Source organism: Thamnophis sirtalis, unplaced genomic scaffold (assembly GCF_051295495.1).
Source record: "Thamnophis sirtalis isolate CommonGarterSnake01/CBP01778 unplaced genomic scaffold, rThaSir2_p1.2 scaffold_1, whole genome shotgun sequence".
NCBI lineage: Eukaryota > Metazoa > Chordata > Lepidosauria > Squamata > Natricidae > Thamnophis > Thamnophis sirtalis.
In genome coordinates this window covers 144,681,474-144,703,177 of record NW_028261381.1, presented here as the reverse complement: position 1 = coordinate 144,703,177, position 21,704 = coordinate 144,681,474, and the positions used below count along the sequence as shown (strand labels likewise).

General features: G+C 36.7%; 1 protein-coding gene across 5 annotated transcripts in view; it reads right to left on the bottom strand.

The window, feature by feature from the left end:
* The window catches only part of MARK3 (microtubule affinity regulating kinase 3), a 67,594-nt gene that overhangs the window by 34,283 nt on the left and 11,607 nt on the right, over positions 1-21,704 (bottom strand). For all 5 annotated transcript variants that reach the window (XM_014059595.2, XM_014059598.2, XM_014059596.2 and 2 more), the window contains 4 exons: positions 16,308-16,499; positions 11,106-11,159; positions 8,387-8,435; positions 2,152-2,217 (listed from right to left, as the gene is read on the bottom strand). In XM_014059595.2, the coding sequence (XP_013915070.1) occupies positions 2,152-2,217; positions 8,387-8,435; positions 11,106-11,159; positions 16,308-16,499 (361 nt within the window). The remainder of the gene's footprint in view (positions 1-2,151; positions 2,218-8,386; positions 8,436-11,105; positions 11,160-16,307; positions 16,500-21,704) is intronic.

Genomic DNA, 21,704 nt, shown 5'->3' with positions numbered 1-21,704 from the left:
TGCTAATATTCATTTTAGACTAGGCACTGTGATTATGCTATTGATAACTTGTTTTTCCATAAGTTCTATTGTCAAAAGCAGAAGAGAGAACAAATCACAATGCAGTAACTAAAACACAACAAGCCTACTTTAAAATTTTACATGTGGCAGAACATCCCCGCCCCATTTAAATGAATGCATTAAATACTTAATGCAGACAAACAGATCCTAAGTTATCATCTATCCAGATGGGAAGATTGGCTGGAGAGGCCATGGTTAAAGAAACTCCTGAATTCAAAGGCTAGATACAAAGGAGAGAGCTTAGAGAATGATGAATCCATTAACTGCTTTGAGTGGTCAAAGATTTTAAACAACAATAACAACCACAAAAACAATAATAATCAGTGGTAATGGGAAAAGCTATAGATTTTTCAGGCATAAAAATATTCCCCGGTGTTGACATCATCAATAAAATAGGTGCCTTCATGTACCTGTCCATCTTAAGACTCTGAAATTATTTTCAATGCTGTGTAGGTTAATGGACTGAAATTGATCTTGGATAATCTAGCCCAAGACCATTAAGTGCTTTAAAAAACATTAACTGCACTTTATACCAACCCAGAAACAACAGAAAATCAATGGAATTGGTAGATAATCACAGTTCCAAGTTGATTGTTGAAACTTAGCCAACCAATGGTCTAGAAAAGTTTTCCTTTTGCCTTATTTAGATGGTAGTAAGATTTTATACAGAGGAAATGATTTGTATGTATGTTTTTGTTCAAAAAAGGAAGGCATGGTATAGTTTTCAGCTTGTAGCTATCACTGAAATATGTCTTTTCCTATCTGCAAGAAAAGCTGCATGAAAACATCAGAGCAATCAAGCACCTCATTTTCAGAAGACAATATAACATCAAATATTGGGACTGTCCAGAATATTAATAACAATTAAATTAAAAATCAAAAGTGACTAAGCCAAGATAGGGGAAAATATTGAAGTAGCAACTAAACTAATCAATCTCTTAATCACAGTAATCCCACAAGGGATTAAATATGATTTGAAGCCCAATATGAAGAGCATTCTGACCAGATTTAATTCATTTATAACTTTTAGAATAGTTAAGTAAATAAAACTAAATATGAAATGTACAAACACAAAATTATTTAAGAAATAACTGAGGATATGGGGAAGCTCTTTCTAAAATAATAAACAACTGTAAGTACTAATTCCTGAGGAGATAAAAGTATCAAACTATTGTTAAAATTTAAATTCCGATGTGTTGAAAAACATTTAAAAATTCTTTTATAATCTATTAAATATGAATATCAACTGTTCCCACAGTTAATCTTTAATCACAATAAGCTAATCAGTGTTCTTTATCATTGAGTAGAAAGAAGCTATTCTATGTAAATAAAAAAATCTGTCCAACCAATTCTTACAATATGAGTATTTACCTGCTAAATAGAAATAAATTGTTCTGTCCATGAACAATCAAATCTCTTTTATAACTCTTAATGACTGAGATTTCATTTTGTTTTCCAAAATGCAAAGAGGAAGTAACGAAGATAAAATTATCTTGTTTGCGGACAATTTTTAGGCTTAACACCAAACATTATTTTGATAGCTAATCATAACAGTCTGCATATAAAATGCTTTTATCATGTACAGATAAAAAAGGAAGTTGTAAGTGATATACTGTACTGTGTACAAAGGACAAACCAGTGTAAAAACTGTTTATTTGCAAATTAACATGTTATTTGGGAAATATATAAAGCAGCAAGGACATAAAAAAGAATAGAATATTCTTTTTTTTTAAATATATATTTCAAGAATTATACTTTTTATTTTCCCAACTGGATGGGAAGGGAGATTATTAATATAACAAAAATACAATTATTTAAATTGGGCAAATAAATTAACAAGTACTAATGTTTTTTTGAAAGCACAAACATCTAAAGTTCTAGATTCCTATTATATAGATAATTTTAGTGTACTTGCTTAATAACAAGAGAAAAATAATTACTGAAAATAATTAAGTATTCTTATATTTATAAAGTAGTAATTTTTAAATATCTTGTTCAAAAATAAAATTATATATAAACAGAAGCTAGGTAAGCGTTTTGCTTGCACTTTGCTTGCATTGCTTGCACTTTGCTTGCATTGTTTGAACTTACCTCCACTTGCATATTCCATGATTAAGTAGAGTGTTTTTTCAGTCTCAATTACTTCAAATAATTTAACTGGAACAATAACAACAACCAAAAAAAGAAAGAGAAGGAACTAGTTTAGAGATGCGATCAAATATATTTTATCTACTTATACAATGTTAGTGTATTTCATTCTCCTATGTGATATTCCAGTAAATGATATCAAATACAAAATACATATTTTAACCAAATTCTCCCTGGAATAGAAGAGTAAGACATTGCTAAACATGAGAAACCTGGCTCCTTTTGCAAAATGCCATCCCAATTTTCTATTTAATGTCCTTTGGCTAGAAATGCTAAGGAATGAATCTACATAGTAGATTGTTTTCACTGAGTCATAGCCTCCCCTTAAGCTGAACTGCATATTCTATAATTAAAATCACAGGGGAATCTCAAAAGCAGTTTACAGGCAGAGATAAGTATTCACAGAAAAATGTCAAAAGCCTTGCCAAACATCAGCTGAAAAAAAGCTCTTTGCATTATAGCAATAGCATTTTATTAGGAAATGCAGACTGAAATTACTTAAAGATCAGACCACTAAATAATTTCAGGAAGCACCAATTGATTATATTTTAGGAAGCCAACTCTGCCCCCCCCCCCCAAATCAAAGGCTAATGTAGAAAGATTTAAGTAAGCCCATCCTGTTATTTCATAGTCACATTCAGGACATTTAATATACTACAGTCTGTAATATATAAGACAGTTTAATTTATTCAAATAAGCAAGATAAAGCAATAGAAATGAAATAATATTATCTATTAACAATCATACATAATACATATATAACTATAACCTAGCTCTCCATTGTATACATCACAATTCTCACTTCACATCTCACTTCACTTGACATCTTCTCAAGATAGCATACAAATTCATTAATGCTAATATTTTTATTATAAAATCTGAAAATTAATCTTTTCCATTATTACTTTTTTTCTTAAGACAGTCAGAAAAAATGTGTTCTATTTACTTGACCAGGATTTGAGTAAAGGTTTATTAGGAAAAAGTAAAATGCTGATTGAGCAGTGACGTGCGGTGAGCTTCATGGCCGGTGAGGCAAGTGCGAAGGCCCTGCCGAAGCCCCGGCGCCGCGTACGCCATAGAGCGGGACCCTCACCGGCCATGAAGCTCAACGCACGTCACTCGGCAGTTCAAACTCTGCTCTGCAGCCCAAACTTTCTCCTCCCAGCAACTTGGCCTGTTGGACACAGTGGTGGCAGGAGGAGGAATGGGCTGGCTGGCTGGGGAAGGGGGTGCCCTTTAAAGCCCTGCTGCCGCATCTTCCCAGCAAGACTTCCTTTCGGCTCGCAGTTTCTTTCCCCTTGCCTACCTTAACCAAAGCTTGGCGCCCTGCCTCTGCTTTCGCGCTCTCCCTCCCTCAGCTGTGCAGCAGCGTCGGCGGTAGCTCTCGGCCTACGGCAGCAGCGTCGTGCAGGCTGTGGAAGGAGGAGGAGGGAACCAAGAGAGGCTTTTACCGGGCGTGCGCCCCACAGCCAGGACCGTCATTGCGCCTCAAGCCGTGTTTCTTCCTGCAAAGCCCTTCGGGCAACCCGAGAGCTCCTCCCGACGCCCGAAGGCTTTGCAGGAAGAAACGCGGGTTGAGGCGCAAGGACGGTCCTGGCTGTGGGGCGCACGCCCGGTAAAAGCCTCTCTTGGTTCCCTCCTCCTTCTTCCACAGCCTGCGTGATGCTGCCGCTGTAGGCCGAGAGCTACCGCCGACGCTGCTGCACAGCTGAGGGAGGGAGAGCGCGAAAGCAGAGGCAGGGCGCCAAGCTTTGGTTAAGGCAGGCAAGGGAAACCGCGAGCCGAAAGGAAGTCTTGCTGGGAAGATGCGGCAGCAGGGCTTTAAAGGGCTCCCCCCTCCCCAGCCAGCCAGCCCACCCAGCCCATTCCTCCCCCCACCACTGTGTCCAACAGGCCAGATGTCTCGCGTTTATGGTGGACATAAACGCGAGACACCTGGCCTGTTGGGACACAGCGGCGAGAACGTCCCTGCCGCCTCTGCGCTCCGCCGCCTCGCCCCCGCCTCCTCCGACCCCACCGCTGTGAAGAAAGAAAAACACACACACACACACACCTCACAATAAAAAAATTACAAATTAAATTACAATAAATTTGAATACCCCCCCTCTCCCTCCGTCCAATCCACCTTTTCCAGCTGTGGAAACTCTCTCAACTCTCCTCTTGTCTGCCCAACGTAAGCATGCTCAATGTAAGCGTGCTCATAAGGCATGATTCGCTGCTCCCCGATCAGGAGGCGGGAGAATCAGTGCCTCTTTTGCATATGAAAGTGTTCGGTTTTTAACTCCTCCTTAACTTTTAAAAGGCGAACAATTCCTTAGGCAAAAGAGGCCCCGAGTTCTCTGGCCTCCTCCCATAGTTAACACTGGGAGCAGATACCAAGCTACTGTGACTTTGAATCTGGTAGCAACTACCCTGGCTTTAATTATTTAAAAAAAAATATTTAAAATTCTTCCTTTCCCTCAGGAGACAGGTGAGGCCCCGCCTCCCCTGCCTCTAGTGACTGCACGTCCCTGTGATTGAGAAATATGATATGGAAATTATACTTCTCCATTCAGAGGTGCTTCACATGGTAATTTGAGGGTCTTACTGGGCTCAGTAAATGATCAGCAAGCAGCAGGTGTGGCAAAGACTTTTGTAAAGTTACATTTTGTGTACCAATTGTAGCCATTCCTGGATGATGATCTCAAAATTACTGACACCTTACTGACCTCCCATTTAGATTATTATACTACATGAAGCTGCCCTTGGAAAATATTTAGAAGGTTCTGCATGAGACTTCTTCAAAAGCATATTACTATCATTTGAAAGAAATCAAAATGGCCTTTGAAGTAAACCAGGAAGAAACATTACTACTCAGTTTCCTAATACTGTATATGTACATAATAATCATTTACCGTATTTTTGGGAGTATAAGATGCACTTTTCCTCAAAAAAGAGGCTGAAAAATCTAGGTGCGTCTTATACACCGAATACAGCATTTCTTGCCTCCGAAGCCCGGCCACCTTCACCAAAATGGCTGTGCATACCCTTATGAAAGCTTTCAGAGAGCTAGAGACCGGGGAGGGCAGAAATGAGCATAAAACAGGCCGTTTCTGTCCCCCCCAGCCCCCAGCAGCACTCTATAAGCCTCCATATGCATTTTCTTTGACGAAAAACGGGCCCATTTTTGTGAAAAACAGGCTGTTGTTTGCTGGTTTTTGCCCCACCTCCACCACACCCCAGGAGCACTTTGCAAGCCCCCAAGGCTATTCATGCCTTTTTAAAAAACAAAACAAAACAGGCCATTTCGCAAAAAACAGGCCGTTTTTGGGAGGTTTGCAGAGCGCAAAAACTTTTTTTTTCCTTTTGGAAAGCTCTTTAACTGATTGATGAGAATTACATTGATCAAGTGCTGTGCCAGCAAAAACAAAGTCTTAGGTGCTGCAGATCATCAGCAATTTCCTTCTCCAGCACATGGATAAATACACCTGGAAGCATCTACCTACCTACCTATTCTCTCTCCCTACATACCTACTGTATTTCTCTCTCTCTCTCTCTATTTCTCTCTCTCTATCCCTCTACTTAGGTACCAACCTACCTACTCTCTCTCTACCTATCTACTGTATTTCTCTCTATCTCTTTCTATTCATCTCTCTCCCTACCTAGTGTATTTCTCTATCTCTTTATTTCTCTCTCTCTCCCTTTATCTACCTAACTACTCTCTCTCTCCCTACCTACCTACTGTATTTCTCTCTCTTTTCTCCCTCTCTCCCTCTATCTACCTATCTACTTTTTAAAAATAATTGCCTCTTCAAAACCTTGGTGCGTCTTATACTCCAAAAATACAGTGATAGATATTTTTAGATTAATTTGAATAGAGATGCACATATAGTTACTGGAAGAAATTTACAGAAATTAAGGCAGACTTCTGTATTAATAAATCAATTTTTCATAATTATGATCTTCTGTCTATATTACATTTGGCCAGTTAAGGCTTTGCCTCAGGCTAAGATTACAGTATTTATTAAATTTTTGGTGAACTTATAACTCTTTTCAAAGATCAAGTCTTCCTACATAAAAGTAAGATTATGAAAGTACTAAATGAGAACTAAATATTGTTAATGAATTATGCTGATTAGAGACACACAAGATTCAAAATGATTCCTTTCAAATAATTATTCAAATCAATATTCATACCTGAATCATATATTCAGATGACATCCCAAAAGATATGTAATCTAATTCTTAGTTTTTGTCAAATTAGAATCATATAAACTCTTTTGTTACTTAATGTGTCTGTTTTTAACTAAATGTTTTTATCGTGTCAAAAAAACGCTCACTGTAGTGAGTTGTAGTTATACATCTTGAGAAAAAAGATGTTAATTTAAAAGGTAAAGAGAAAAGCATACTTTTTTCTGACCAATTCATAACAATAAAAAATCCTGAGATATAAGTAATCAGTGTTGATTGATCTTCAGAATTTAATCCAACAATAATAGTCTTTTAGCAGCTGCAAACTAGTTACTGCTTTATTGTCTTCAATATCCAAGCGACAAAAATGCTAACTCCACAAAAATACATTCAGTTAAAATTAACTAATTTCATACTGGTGTTTACTTTTAAATGCCAATTAAGCTGATATAACTCAATCTCACTTGAAAAAAATGTGTACTTGGATTATAAATTTAGTATGTGCAACACTGCTGAATGCTGCAGAGCTTCAGCAGATCCAAATATTTTAAGGACAAATGATGAGTCCCCTGAAGCTGAGGAAATTTTTTTACAATGAGACAAATTATTTTATGACATATACAGCTCCATAGTGCTTTACAGCACTCTCTAGGTGGTTTAGCGATTCGGTGTATTGCCCCCAACAATCTGGGTCCTCATTTTACCGACCTTGGAAGGATGGAAGGCTGCGTCAACCTTGAACCAGTCAGGATTGAACTTCTGGAAGTGGGCAGAGTTAGCCTGCAATAATGGATTCTAACCATTGCACCACCACAGCTCTTTCCAGAAGTTGTACCTAAAGCAGCAGACGACCAAAGGCAAACTCTCTTTGGGACATACCATTCCATTTATTAAGGCTATTAGATTTGAGCTGCAAAAAAACCCAATGCAATTCAGTGGCCATCTACATTTTTTTTTCTGTCCAAATGTGGAAGTCTATTTTCTTGCCATCCATTCATATTTCCCCTAAATCCCCTCTATATTTCTTTCATCCTCCTTTTCTCTAGCAATGCTTCTAATCCTTTTCTTTCTCCCTCCCCAGTATCTTATTCTATTCCCCTCTTTGCTTTATACTCTATTGTTTCCACTCCTTTTTCCTGTGCGCTCTCCATCTCCCTGTTAGCCCGAAGCTCCTCAACATGTTACCCAGGTGAATGAGGGCTTATTGGAGGTGGAGAAAACAGAAGCATAGCTGAGTGTTTGCTCAGAGCAGCTAAAGCCTTTCCAGAAAGAATTAATGTAATAGAGCATGTCTGAGCACTTATAAAGAAGAATAGTGCCCAAATAATGAGACAGTCGTACAAAAGACAAAGCCAGGGCAGAATGAAACACAGGAAGCAGACTTTTCAATTGAAAAGCTATCCAAGGTTTATTTAATCCACTCATTCCCATATCTCAACAATTAATATTCTTTAATATGCTCTAAAAAAATTTGGATTATCAGCTGTAATGTATATATATAGAATTGCTTCTCCTGAAAGGGAACAAACTGCAGGCAAGATAAAGTATTAATTTACACTTAGAAGGCTTCTGACTTTGAAAATTGCCTTCCCTTGCGGAATGCTGCTACTACTTGAGTTATGATGAGCCAATCTTATTTGTGCTATCTGCTCACAATATACCACAGAATGATTGGTGATATTATGAGTACATTAATTCTGCCTTGCAGCAAATAATTAAGGGAGAAGCATGCCCAATAGAAAGGTTTCACATACAGAAGATACATATGTGATCAATCTGCATACTAAGACCTTAGATTTTAAATAAATAAAATAAAATCTGAGTATAGTTGACTGAAAGTGGAAATGAAGGAAAATATTGAATGCAGTAGGAGAATGACTAATGTGCTTAAAAATAATGTGGATTATGAAGATGTTAAATGTACACATTTATTCATATATTTTTAAAATGCATGTTTGAATGGATACATAGATTTATGCAAAAAGAGAACATTTAAATCATACTCTACCTATATTAGGATGATTTAAAATCTTCATTATTCTTACTTCCCTAAACAGCTTGAAAAGAAAATTTAAAAGTTAGTAATACATAGTTAGCAACCCTGAGAACATGTGCATGTAAAAGTGTTACAACTGTAATCATATTTGAAGAGTCTGGAAAATTACAAGTATACCAGAAGAAAAACCAGAAGAACATTCAATCTTTTTTCAGGTTTTCTTAATCTGAATATTAGATTAGAATTTTTGAGGGTCACTTTAGTCTAATGGTTAAGGCACCAGGCTGGAAACCAGGAGACTATGAGTTCTAGTCCCATCCAAGGTAAGAAAAATTGACTGGGTGACTTTAGACCAGTCACTTTCTCTCAGCCCAATTAACCTCACAGGCTTACTGTTGTAAGTAGTAGTAGGATATTAGATATATTCATTGTCTTGAGTTATTTATAAAAGTAAAAAAGATGAAGAAAATTATAAACAAAACTTCACAGATTTAATTCTTCAAATGCCAAAGCTAAAACATTCTAAAATAATTTTACAGTTTGATGGGTGACTGGAATCTGTCCAGTTCTAAATCAATATCCTATCGCTGCCCCAGAGTTACCAGATGTATTTCTATCTGTGGGCTTACAGGAAGTTGAGGTGAACTAGCTGGTAATCAACAGGATTACCTGCTATTGGTTTTCACCACATGGAGAAGACAATAGAGCAAAGGCACTCTGCAAGCATCCTTGCAAAAGAGGACGCACACCTTCTCGTAATGAGCAACAATGACTGTCTCTACTTACAGTAGGTAGATACAGTAGATAGGCAGCAAACCCTTGGACAATTGTTCACTAATTCATAGTCCATGTTCCTCAAACCTTAACTTTTGAATCCCATGACTCTGACTTTGGATCGCAAACTGTCTCACAAATCTTCTGTTACTCTTTGACCCTCAGATCTCCCTGACAACTCTTTTGCGTGCTGCTTTGAACATGGAAACTTCGGGACTCTAATAAGGTGATTTTTCTTTACTTTGGGAGTTTCTTCCTCACTTATGTGTATATGTTCATTTGTGTTCAAGCTTCCTCTCCAACTTTTCATTTTAATGCAGAAATTCAGAATTCAACGAGACAAGGAGCCTGATGAGTGGCAAAGGAAATTCCCTGGATATACTGGTACTCTTAGCCATTGGGAAATTTGTCTGTAGACTGTAAATTTTAACAGTCATTCAAATGTTGGAAAATTCCCTCAATTAAACAAGGATATAGAATATTTTTGGCCATTTTTTTTCCTGCAGCCCATTATACCGATCCACATTAATCCCAGATATGCACTGTGTTGCAAGAATTAGAAGGTTCCTAAAAGTCACCACTCCATTCCACTGGCAGACATTTTAAATCACCGGAATGACTACCATTGAATTAAAGGTTCATAATAACTCAACAATACTTATTTTCTTCCCCCTAATATAATTTTATTTCATATATTTAATAAGGAACATGACAACAGAAGGTTTGCATTTGTATTTACTTGTTTCCATGAAAGCGCTTGCACTGTTTTGGACATTTAGTTATTTTAAAAGAAAAGAATGCCTTTTTTGGTCTTTCCTATAAAATATAAGATTCTATTTAAATGTGTAACTGGATTGTTCTAAACTGAATACACACCTATTATAATATAGGCATTAACTGGGAAACTGAACTACTTGCTAAATTATTTTCAACTCAAAGTAAGGTATTTTCATCAAGGTGTTAATAAAGTAAACAATATTCATTTGACAGCTGGGATTTTCAGTTGGGAAGATTCCAAAAGCAAAGACTGATTCCTAAGAACTGCATGAACTGAACAATGGTTTCCTTTTTCTGCTTTTGAAGTAACCAAGGTTTCAAGTTGACACTCCAAACATTTGCTTTGTTATTTTCTGCTTTTAATAGAGAAAGGAGCAGAGCAATCAAATGGTTTTATTTTAAATCAGCCACTGCTTCAGAGATAATGCTACCAAAATATAATTTCATTGTGGCTAGAACAGAATTTTAAAAGAAAAATATCATGAGAAATTAGCATTCAATCATCAAATAGCTATAAAATTTACTGAATAAATAATACCATCATTCATAGTTTGGAATATACATTCAACAGAAAATCCATTTCACTGCTGGAAACCTAAAAATGCAGGAGGGAATGTTCAATAGTGAAACAATGGCCAAGATAGACGGCTTAATCTTTCCTACACTTCCTCCTACATCTCTCCCTCCTTCAGTTGCTTTTCTACAGAGGAGATTCCTGATACGAATTTGCTACATAACTCAAGGAAACATTTTGGGTGATGGGAAGTTATAGGCATGGCTTGTAGATTCCCAGTCAGTTTGTAATCTGGATCCCTAATTTCAATTCATATAGTTCCAGCCCAAGTAAGTGATCTGAGAAGATGTGTTTTTTATAATTTTTGTCCATTAATCAAAATGGCAGAGACAATTCCATTTATACTACAGATTTGGGTATTAGAATGTAGGTATAGTACTTATTTCAGGTTTTTGATAAAAATTCTGAGCTCAGTTCAAGACTAATTTTATTAGATTACATGATTCCTTCCATTCTATCAATTAGGAGAGAAAATAAGTATGATTAAAATGAAACCATTATTCTTAAAATAACACACAATGTTTAAAAATGGAAGAGAGAAGTGCCAGAAAAGAATATTCTAAACTAAGTAGTATACCTAAAAGATGGAACATCTAATCATCTTACCTTTTGTAGACTAGTTGGATTCAATTGAGTTTTGTCAATTATTTTTATTGCAACCTAGAAAAAATACAATTGTTTAATTTCTCTTAACTGTAGCTGAATTACAAAGCAGAAATATTTGATTGTTAATAGCATATTACTGTATGAGCAAACTGCACAAAATCAATGTAATGTCAATAGTAATAGTAATAATGGATGACGATATATTAAATATATATGGCACAAATTGTTTAAAACATTAAAGACAAGACAAACAACAAGAGACAAACATGAAGAATAAAGATGACAAGGATGAAAAAACTGGATTGGAAAAAAGGAAAACAATTCATAAAATTTAAAAAGAGATTATAACAGAATCTTTCTTCAAATCCCTCTTCTAAATACAGTCCGCGATCAATATCTGCAATATTTCTTCTGCAGTAAAGACAGGTATTTGTTACTAACAATGGACACTTAAGTTACCTAGTACACAGAAAGTGATCTCCCCTGAATCTATCTCTCTTCACACAAAGGAAGATATAATTTGTTGAATGTAGAATTCTTATAAGCAGCAATATATTTATACACTTCTTCAACATTATGAATACTCTGCAATCATGATTTTCATTGTACCAAACAGAAACATTTTAACTTGTCAAGTTAAATCACAATGGACGCAAAATTCTGAATTCCATTTTTTTCTTGTGTAAGTTGCTGATAAGAATCAATCAACCAGCTTTAACGCAAAACATAGTTCAAACCCCTCTTCATATAAGCCTTATTCCCCTGATTCAACTTCATGTCCAACACAGGTATCCAGAACTGTTGGAAACTGGGCAGCATATAAATTTAATAATGAAATAAAAATAAAATATATGTGGACAATGGCAGGTGTGAACAATGGCTCACACAAATGGAGATGTGCGCATAGGTGCTTACCCACCACTTGCAAAGAACCATCCCCTCCCCCCCTTGGTCCCAAAGCTGGAAAGGTTGGGGAACTCTGTTCTACAGCATCTATATCACGTGGGTATAGTCAAACAGCATATGGATTTATTTATTTTTGTATCTGCCTTTCAAAATGACTGAAGGAAGAGCATTAAATTGAGCTAGTAAAGGCCCTTCTCAGCATAGATACTGCAATATGGTTCAAGTATCTCACCAGTCTGAACAGATATGATTGCCTGCTCAGGAAAACATTCCTGGGCAGCAGAGACTGTGCTTGTTGTTTGTGGAGATAAGAAAGAAGACAAATGAACATAAAGTATCAACCTTTGTATATGTATTACATATCTGTATCTAACTAGTTGCAGCACCAAGACAGAAGCTGAAAAGGGCAATCAATGATGAATTGGAGTCATCCATTTATGAAAAATGATTACAACCACTGACAGCTGATTTTAGAAAAAGATTATACAAGTGCATAGGTGATATGGTTATTAATGGATAGCGGCTAATATCACATTGTCCACTACATATGCAACCACCTCTAGTATTCTATAATTGCTAGGGAACAGTTGCATAGGGGGCTCCTTTCTTCATATTCTTTAGATCCTTTGGCATCTAGTTGGCCAAAATAGAAAAGAGGATATTGGAATAATGGGGCTTGTCCTAATGTAGAAGTACACTTGCATTCTTAACTGAGCAACAGAATCCAAATTCATTTTCATCACAGATTTTTAAAGGAGATATAAAGATGTTTTACATAAGTACTGCCAAGAATATATATGAAATAAAGAAAGCTATATGTCAAACCAATATTTCTATAAAAGGGAATGTTTTCGCTTCTTGTAATGAATACAATTTATTTGGATTTCCTAGAACATTAATTTTTAATAGTTTAATTTTACTTTAATTAAATTAAATTAAATTTTAATTTAATTAATCATTCTCCTTCATGGTTCACAGCCTTGTCATGGCAAAGGAGCTTATGCAGCTCAATGAAGCTATGAGCTGTATTGTGCAGGGCCACCTATGATGGATAGGTCATAGAGAGAGTTCTGACAAAATATGGTCCACTGGAGAAGGAAATGGCAATGCCAAGAAAACCCCAAGGACAGTATCAAAAGGTTAAAAGATTTGATGTCATAAGATGAGTCCTTCAGGTTGGAAGGTGTCCAATATACTATTGGGGAAAAGGAGAGGGTGATTACAAGTAGCTCCACAAGAGTAAAGCAGCTGGACCAAAGCCGAAAGGTTGCTGAGCTGTGGATGTATCTGAAAAGAAAGTCAGATACTATAGAAAGAAAGTGAAAAGAAAGACCTATACGATAAAGAACAATATTGCTTAGGAATCTTGAATGTAAGAGTTATGAATCAAAATAAGCTGGATGGGATCAAACAAGAGATGGCAATATTGATCAGCGACATTTTGGGAATCAGTGAACTAAAGTGTATGGGATGGACAAATTTAATTTAGATGACCATTATCTACTACTGTGGGCAAGAATCCCTTAGAAGAAATGGAATAATCCTCAATAAAAGAATGGGAAAAGTAGTTCTGGGGTACAAGCTCAAAAATGACAGAATGATATTGGTTTGAATCCAAGGCAAACCATTCAACATCACAGTAATCCAAGTCTTTTCCCAACCACTGGTAATGAAGAGGCTGAGGTTGACTGGTTCCATGAACACCTACAATACTTTCTAGAATTAACACCAAAAAAGATGTCCTTTTCATCATAGGAGATTGGAATGCTAAAGTAAGAGATACATTTTCAAAAGGTAACTGAAATAACAGGCAAGTTTGACCTTGGAGTACAACGTGAAACAGGACAAAGGTTGGTAATTTTTGTTTTGTTACAGTTTTGTCAATATGACATGCTGGTCATAGCAAACCCTCTTTTCCAACAACCAAAGAGTCAACTCTGGACATGGACATCGCCAGAAATCAGATTATGTACTTTGCAGCCAAAAATATGGTGAAGTTCTTTAGAGTCATTAAAAACAAGACCTGGAGCTGACTGTGGCTCAGATCATGAGCTTATTGCGAAATGCAGGCTTAAATTGAAGAAAGTAAGGAAAACAACTAGGCCATTCAGATATGACATAAAGCATATCCCTTATGAATAAACAATGGAGGTGGTGAATAGATTTAAGGGACTAAATCTGGTAGATGGAGTGCCTGAAGAACTAGGAATGGAGATTTATAACATTGTACAAGATGCAGCAACTAAAACTATTACAAAGAAAAAGAAATACAAGACAGTGAAGTGGCTGTCTGATGAGGCTTTACAAATAGCTGACAAAAGAAGGAAAGCAAAAGGCAAGGGAGAAAGGGAAAGATATACTCAACTGAATACAGATTTCCAGAGAATAGCAAGGAGAAAGCCTTCTTAAATGAGCAATGCAAAGAAATGGAGGGAGAGAATAGAATGGGGAAGACTAGAGATCTCTTCAAGAAAACTGGGGATATCAAAGGAACATTTCGTGCAAAGATGGGTAGAGAAGCAGAGATGAAGAGAAGGCAGCAAGAATACCCAGAACACCTATACCAGAAAGATCTTACTGCTCCTGATAACTACAATGGTGTGATCACTCACCTTGAATCAGACATACTGGAGTACAAAGTCAAGTGGACCTTAGGAAATATTACCAACAAAACTACTGGAGTTGATAGTATTCCAACTGAGCTATTTAAAAATCTAAAAGATGATACTGTTAAAGTGCGGCACTCAATATGCCAGCAAAAGATCAGTTTACTTTCCAATCCCAAAGAAGGGCAATTGCAAAGAATGCTCAAACTACTGTACAATTGAGCTCATTTCACACGCTAGCAAGGTTATGCTCAAAACCCTACAAGCTAGGCTTCAGCAATATGTGAATCAAGAACTACCAGAAGTACAAGCTGGGTTTTGAAGAGGCAGTGGAACTAGAGATAAAATCGCCAACATTCGCTGGATTATGGAAAAAGCAAGGGAATTCTAGAAAAACATCTACTTCAGTTTCATGAACTATGCTAAAACCTTTGATTGTGTGGATTGCAACAAATTACGCCAAGGTCTTAAAAAGATGGGAGTACCAGATCATTTTACCAATCTCTTGAGAAACCTCTATGCGGGGCAAAAAGAAACTATTAGAATTGGACATGGAACAACTGATTTATTCAAAATAGAAAAAGGAGTGTGACAAGACTATATATTGTTACTCTGCTAATTTAACTTATATGCCGAGTACATCGTGTGAAATGCTGTGCTGGATGAATCACAAGCCAGAATTAAGATCACAAGGAGAAATATCAACAACCTCAGATATGCAGACAATATCACTCTAAGAGAAGACAGTGTAGAGGAACTAAAAAGCCTCTTGATGAGGGTGAAGGAGAAGAGTGCAAAAGTTGGCTTGAAACTCAATATTAAAAAAATAAGCTCATGGCATCCAGTCCCATCACTTCCTAGCAAATAGAAGGGGAAGAAATGGAAGAAATGACAGATTTTATTTTCCTAGGCTTCAAGATCACTGCAGATGGTGACCACAGCCATGAATTTAAAAGACACTTGTTCCTTGGGAGGAAAGCTATGGTAAAACTAAACAGCATATTAAAAAGCAGAGACATCAACTTGCCAATAAAGGTCTATACAGTCAAAGCTATGGTTTTCCCAGTAGTAATGTATGGCTGTGACAGTTGGACCATAAGGCTACGTGCTGAACAATAGATGCTTTTGAATTGTAGTGTTGGAAAATACTCTTGAGAGTTTCTTGGGCTGCAAGGAAATCAAATCAGTAAATCCCAAAGGAAATCAACCCTCACTGTTCTTTGGAAAAGAGATAATGAAACTGAAGTTCAAATACTTTGGCCACCCAATGAGAAGAGAGGACTCATTGGAAAAGTCCCTGATGCTGGAAAGATTAAAGGCAAAAGGAGAAGGGGATGGCAGAGGATTAGATGGTTAGATAGGGTCATTGATGCAATGAACATGGATTTGGAACATGGAAACTCCAGGAGACAATGAAGGATGTGCTATGGTCCATGGCGTCATAAGGAGTGACACATGACTTAGCAACTGAACAACAACCGCAGTTTAATTTAGCAACATTTAATCAACCTTTTAGTTGTACTGTCTTAGGCTAAAACATTTGTTAGTATTAATTATAGAGAAAAAAAACATCTTGTTAAATTTATATGATTCTATGCAAAGTACACATTATTTTAATTATTAAAAATGATTATATTAGGAAATTTATCTTCCAAAATCTAAAAACAAAAATGCCAGTACAAGACTTTACCTCTCTGCCAGTAAGGATATGTCTGGCCAGTTTCACTTTTGCAAAATTTCCCTTTCCAATTGTCTTAAGGAGTCTGTAATTCCCAATATGAGGCTGCTCATCTGCACAGGAAGCTATAGAATTCCTACAGCGAGCCCCAGACCGACCAGTTCGGGAGGAAATTTCCTGTCGTCCTTCACTGTGAGAGATATGCTATAATAAAAATAGAAAAAATTAGGTTATACTGTGACACAATAGACTCAAACTCATAATTAAGTTGATATCAGATTAGGAGACACAAAACAAAATATTGTTTTGCAGGATGTTCAACTATTACAGTTTTGTTAACAGCTGGTGATCAATTCAGACAATTCAAGTATATGTTATGATAGTCAAATTAAAACTTAGATATTTAAACAGAAAATATTTATGTTAATAGTTTTGGAAAAGCCAACAAGCAAACACTTGATTTTTTGCAGACTTATAGTCTGCCTATTGAACAATCTCAGTAGCTATTGAGAACAAGATGGATTACACATAGATTTCATACTTTGATTTCTAAAAATTTCTTTTAAATGCAGTATGACATAATAGTATTTTTCCTGAACAAACACTCTTGTTGAATAGTTTAAATCAGTAATACAAATATAGGCATTTCTTGCAATGATCTGGAGATATTCTGCCGGTTTCCATTATATTTCACATTTTAGTATGATGTAAAGCAGAGGTGGGTTGGTCCCGGTTCGGCCAAACTGGTAGTGGCGGCGGTGGCAGACTCCGCCCACCTGCCCGGACGCTTCTACGCATGTGCAGAAGTGTCATGTGTGTGAGAGAGAGCACCGGTAGCACTGGGATTTGAAACCCACCTCTGATGTAAAGTCAATATCTTGCACAATTATTCAAGGTTACTGATAATATGAACTATAGCATTTTCGTCCTGTCTGCAAAAAGAAAAAAGAAAAAAAAAAAAAACCAACCATGCACCCAATCTCTTTTTAAATGAAACTTGGAGACAAAACTAAGTCATTATATTTATGAATCAATTTCCACTATTTTTTTTATAATTGAATATGCAAACTTCGTGATTTACAAAGAAAGTCAAGTCCTCCCTTCTTCCCCACAACCATTTTTAAATAAAACTCTGCTTAAAGAAGAAATTTCAAAATCTTGAAACAGTTTGATACATTAGGTTGGTCCCAATACATGTCCTGTACGACCTTGGATTTTTGAATTCTCATTAATGATCAATACTACATTATTCATTTATTCCTACATTCAATTTATATGATTGCCTACTTGTCAAGTGAAATTTTACTTTATTCCCAGTCAAGGAAGTCTAGGCTCCATCTATGTAATCCTTTTGTTGACAGAATAAAGCATATTTATTCAGAAAACTTTCTTACTTTTAAGCTGGCAAAATAAGTTTTATTTTAAGGGGAGCTATTAGCTTCTCTCAATGAATTGTGTGTGTGTGTGGTCAAAATATTTTCCCTAGCTTTTTAATAATCTAAATTACACAATTTATTGTATGCATAAACTGGCCATTGCAATATTATATGCAAAACAAGCTTTTGGACTTTACAATTTTGATTATATTATTGGAATTATAATAAAGTGGCACTGCCATATGTACTATGAGTCTTTTCTTTACAATAATATTCTAGCATCATTGTTCTTCATATTCTTCCTTATATTTACATTTAGTATTTCCTTTATATTTTTATTTATTTAAAACATTTATAGAACTGCCCATCTTCTAACCAACTTTGAGTGGCTGCCAATCAAAAATATATAAAATCATAGTAAAACTATATAACTAAGCACATTAAAACACTGACAACAATAAAAACCTGGTAACAAGTCAAACTTCTATATGTGCTGTCATAATCTTATCACTTGAAGAAAATATTTTACAATTAATTTCCTATATTTTACAATTATTCATACTATTCTATATGTCCTTATAGTTCCCCCAAATATCTTTCCAATTCTTTTCTAAACTGATTCAATAATTTATCTATACATTAATTTCAGTGTTATTGTTCTTTCAATAAAATAATGAACAATACTGTAATGTATTGTAAATCTAAAAGCAAGTAGATTTAAATCTATTGATATATCTCTAAATGTTGTGTAACAATTTGATCAGGTTTTGTGCTTTTCATTATCCAATAACAGCAATACTTAAATGACTTCACTCTCTCCAAATTTAATTACTTTAGAGAAATTCTGGTGATAGAGTAGACTAAGATGAGTTTTCATGAATGTCATTTTATACTTAATACTGATACTAAAATCTGATTACTGTATTGGAATGCATGCTCAGAAATGCCATTATTAGTAATTTATATGATTGCATGCCTGAGTAAGTATTCTGGAACTGGCTTCAGCAGGCAGACTTCAAGCCTATATTAAAAAAACAAGATCCTGCAAGTTTCAAATTGGCTCATCCCAACATAATGGCTTCTACAAAATCATCAACCTTCATTCAGTGATTGAAGTCACTTGTTTTTTGAAACCATTTACAAATGTCAATGTATCACAAACTACTGAAGAAGCTATCCTTGAATACTTTTTGCATAATGTTCCTTTCCCTGCAGTGCTTTATTAGACATAGTTAAATAGCCCAGGATTTATCTTTTAGCCAACTTTAGAGTTATTTAGTTTAGCACTTTATGCTACATTAATTGACTTACTTATAAAATTTATATAGCTGCCCATCTTATAACCAACTCTGGGCAGCTCTCAATCAATTTTTTTAAAAAAACATACAGTGATGCCTTGGTACTCAACTGCTTCAAAACTCATAGAATTTGGTAGTTGAGATATTTTGTCATGAAAACATTGTCCTAGTACTCATCCTTTTTTTGTACTTGATGTGTTGTGATAGGAAAAGGGCGATGACTGTGGAGAATGAACAGGAAGTCAGCCATGCTGGGAAGGTTGCTGACATAAGAAAAGGGACAGACGGAAAGTCCTTGCTGGCCAAAACAAAGGATCATGTGGTAAATCATGTGATTTGTTAGTCATTCTTTGTTTTTAGTACTTATTGCAGCTCCCGTAACCAATTAACAATCAGTACTGAGGTACCACTGTACAAAAATATTAAAATTGTAAAACAAAAAAAACCTAGTGCCAAGTCAAACTTTTAATGCATAATCATTTAATCTTATGCCAGTAGTTGAGGGAAAAGCCAGGTCTTCAGAAGCTCTATGGAAAGCTAGGAGGATAGAAACCTGCCAAAAGTCAGGGAACAGTAAAGGGCTATGATGGCTAACCTTTTTGGCATTGAATGTCCAAACTGGAACATGCATGCGCACCGGACAGCTGGTCTTCAGGTTTCCAGCACACTCATGCGCTCAGGCCAGCTGGTCTTTGCGCGTGCTGGACTACCAGCAAATGACCGTTGACTTACCTGAATGGTTGTTCTCTAGGCGCTGCGGGAGTGTCCAAGCACGGCTTAACTTCAGCTTGCTGCCCAAGGACTGAGTTCAAAGTTCGTGTAGCCACGCCTCTTACTCCCCTCAGAGGCTCAGTTTTAAAAAATGAAGAATAAGACCCAAAAGGAAGATGCATATGGCAATGTTCTATGCCTACGAAGTCGGTACACACATCCCCGCAGGCACCGGGGAAACTGTTGGAGGATCTGAATACCCAGGAGAGTGTTCGGCTAGCTAATCGTCCTCCGAAATTCCTTTTGGGGACCCTGACTGCCTACCTGTCCCCAAGAGCTCACCAGCAGCCGCTGAACAAGCCTCCCGCGGTGTTGCTGTAATCACAGCAGCGCGAAAGCCAGCCACGCTCCAGGCAGCCTGTTTCGCGCGTCCGATGGTGATTTACTTATCTGGATCAGGAGCCAAAAACAACAAAGCTACAGGAATTAACCTAACAAAACACAAGAGAAATTAATAAGGCTACACTACACTAACTAGGAGAGCCCAACTTGTTGCTCAAAGACTGGAACTCCCCAAAAAAGTGTCCTTTAGGGGGACTGAGTTTTTTAAAACTGAGCCTCTGAGGGGAGCAAGAGCCGTGGCTGCACGAACTTTGAACTCCGTCCCTGGGCAGCAAGCTGAAGTTAACCCGTGTTTGGGCACTCCAAACAGTGCCTAGGAGAACTGAAAATCAGGTGGTCGACACATGCATGCCTGTTTTTTGGCCGTTTTTCAGCGTCTGTGAAGACCACATGAAACCAAATGAGCAACTGCCGACAGCACACGTGTCCACAGAGAGGGCTCTGCGTGCCACCTCTAGCACGCGTGCCATAGGTTCGCCATCACAGGTATAAGGGCTACCATAGAAAAGGCCCTAACATTACTAGTCTACATATATATAACTCACATTGAAGGGGCCTAGGGTTCAACTATTCCTTCCATACCAACACCAACTGAGACCAGTCATGGAGAAAGGAGGAGAATCATCATAACAGTGTCTCACACTCCCAACTCTCAAAGCTGATCCAGAAAGATATCAAGATTGATGATACTGGAAGTTGCTACAAGGTCCAGGTGGGCCAGAAGGGTCAAACCACCTCTATCTCAAGCCCTCCAAAGGTCATCAACAAGTGTGACTAAAGCTGTTTCAGTGCTGTGCTCCGGCCTGAACCCAACTGAAAAGGTTCAAATAATTCACTTTATCCAGGGCCCTTTGTAGTTGTATACCAGCCAGTTTTCAACAACCTTCCCCCCAAAGGAAGATTGGAGACTGGACAAAAGTTGTTCAATACTATGGGGTGCAAAGATGGCTTCTTGAGAAGGGGGTGTCCTTCAGGAAAACCATATCATCTCTCCTACAAAGAGACATTAATTATTGCTTGAACTCAACCATGTCATTTCCCAGGAGGCCTTAATCAACCAGGAGGGGCATGGATTCAGAGTATAGATGGCAGAACTACTGGTAATATTTCCAAGGACTCTGTCCATTTTCTCAGTAACAACTGGCTTGAACTCCCCCCAGATAACAAGATTAAGACACATTTCTATCACCTCCAATGGATCTCATTAACTTTCAATTAAGTAAACATTATTCAACTGTTTCCACTGGTGACAAAATATTTTGAGTACATCTAAGAGTCTTAAAATCAAACTGAAAAGAAAGCAAGATACAGGATAGAAAACTGACATTAAAATATTCAAACAATATTTTTTCACAGAAAAATGTATGCAGAGTATGACTTAAAGTAAGCATACATTGAGAAATCAGCAATGTGTAGGGAAACATAAGTAGCTGAGATTAAAAGTGACAAACTCCCCATATAAGAATCCAAAGTAAAGAATTCTAGATAAATTACATAATCCCAGGTAAATACGAATTGTAAATTTCACAATTATTTCATTATTCTTTTTCAAAACATCCAAGCTTACAAAGTATTCATGGAAAGTATTGGTGATTTTACTAACCACCTTCTTCTTAGCAACG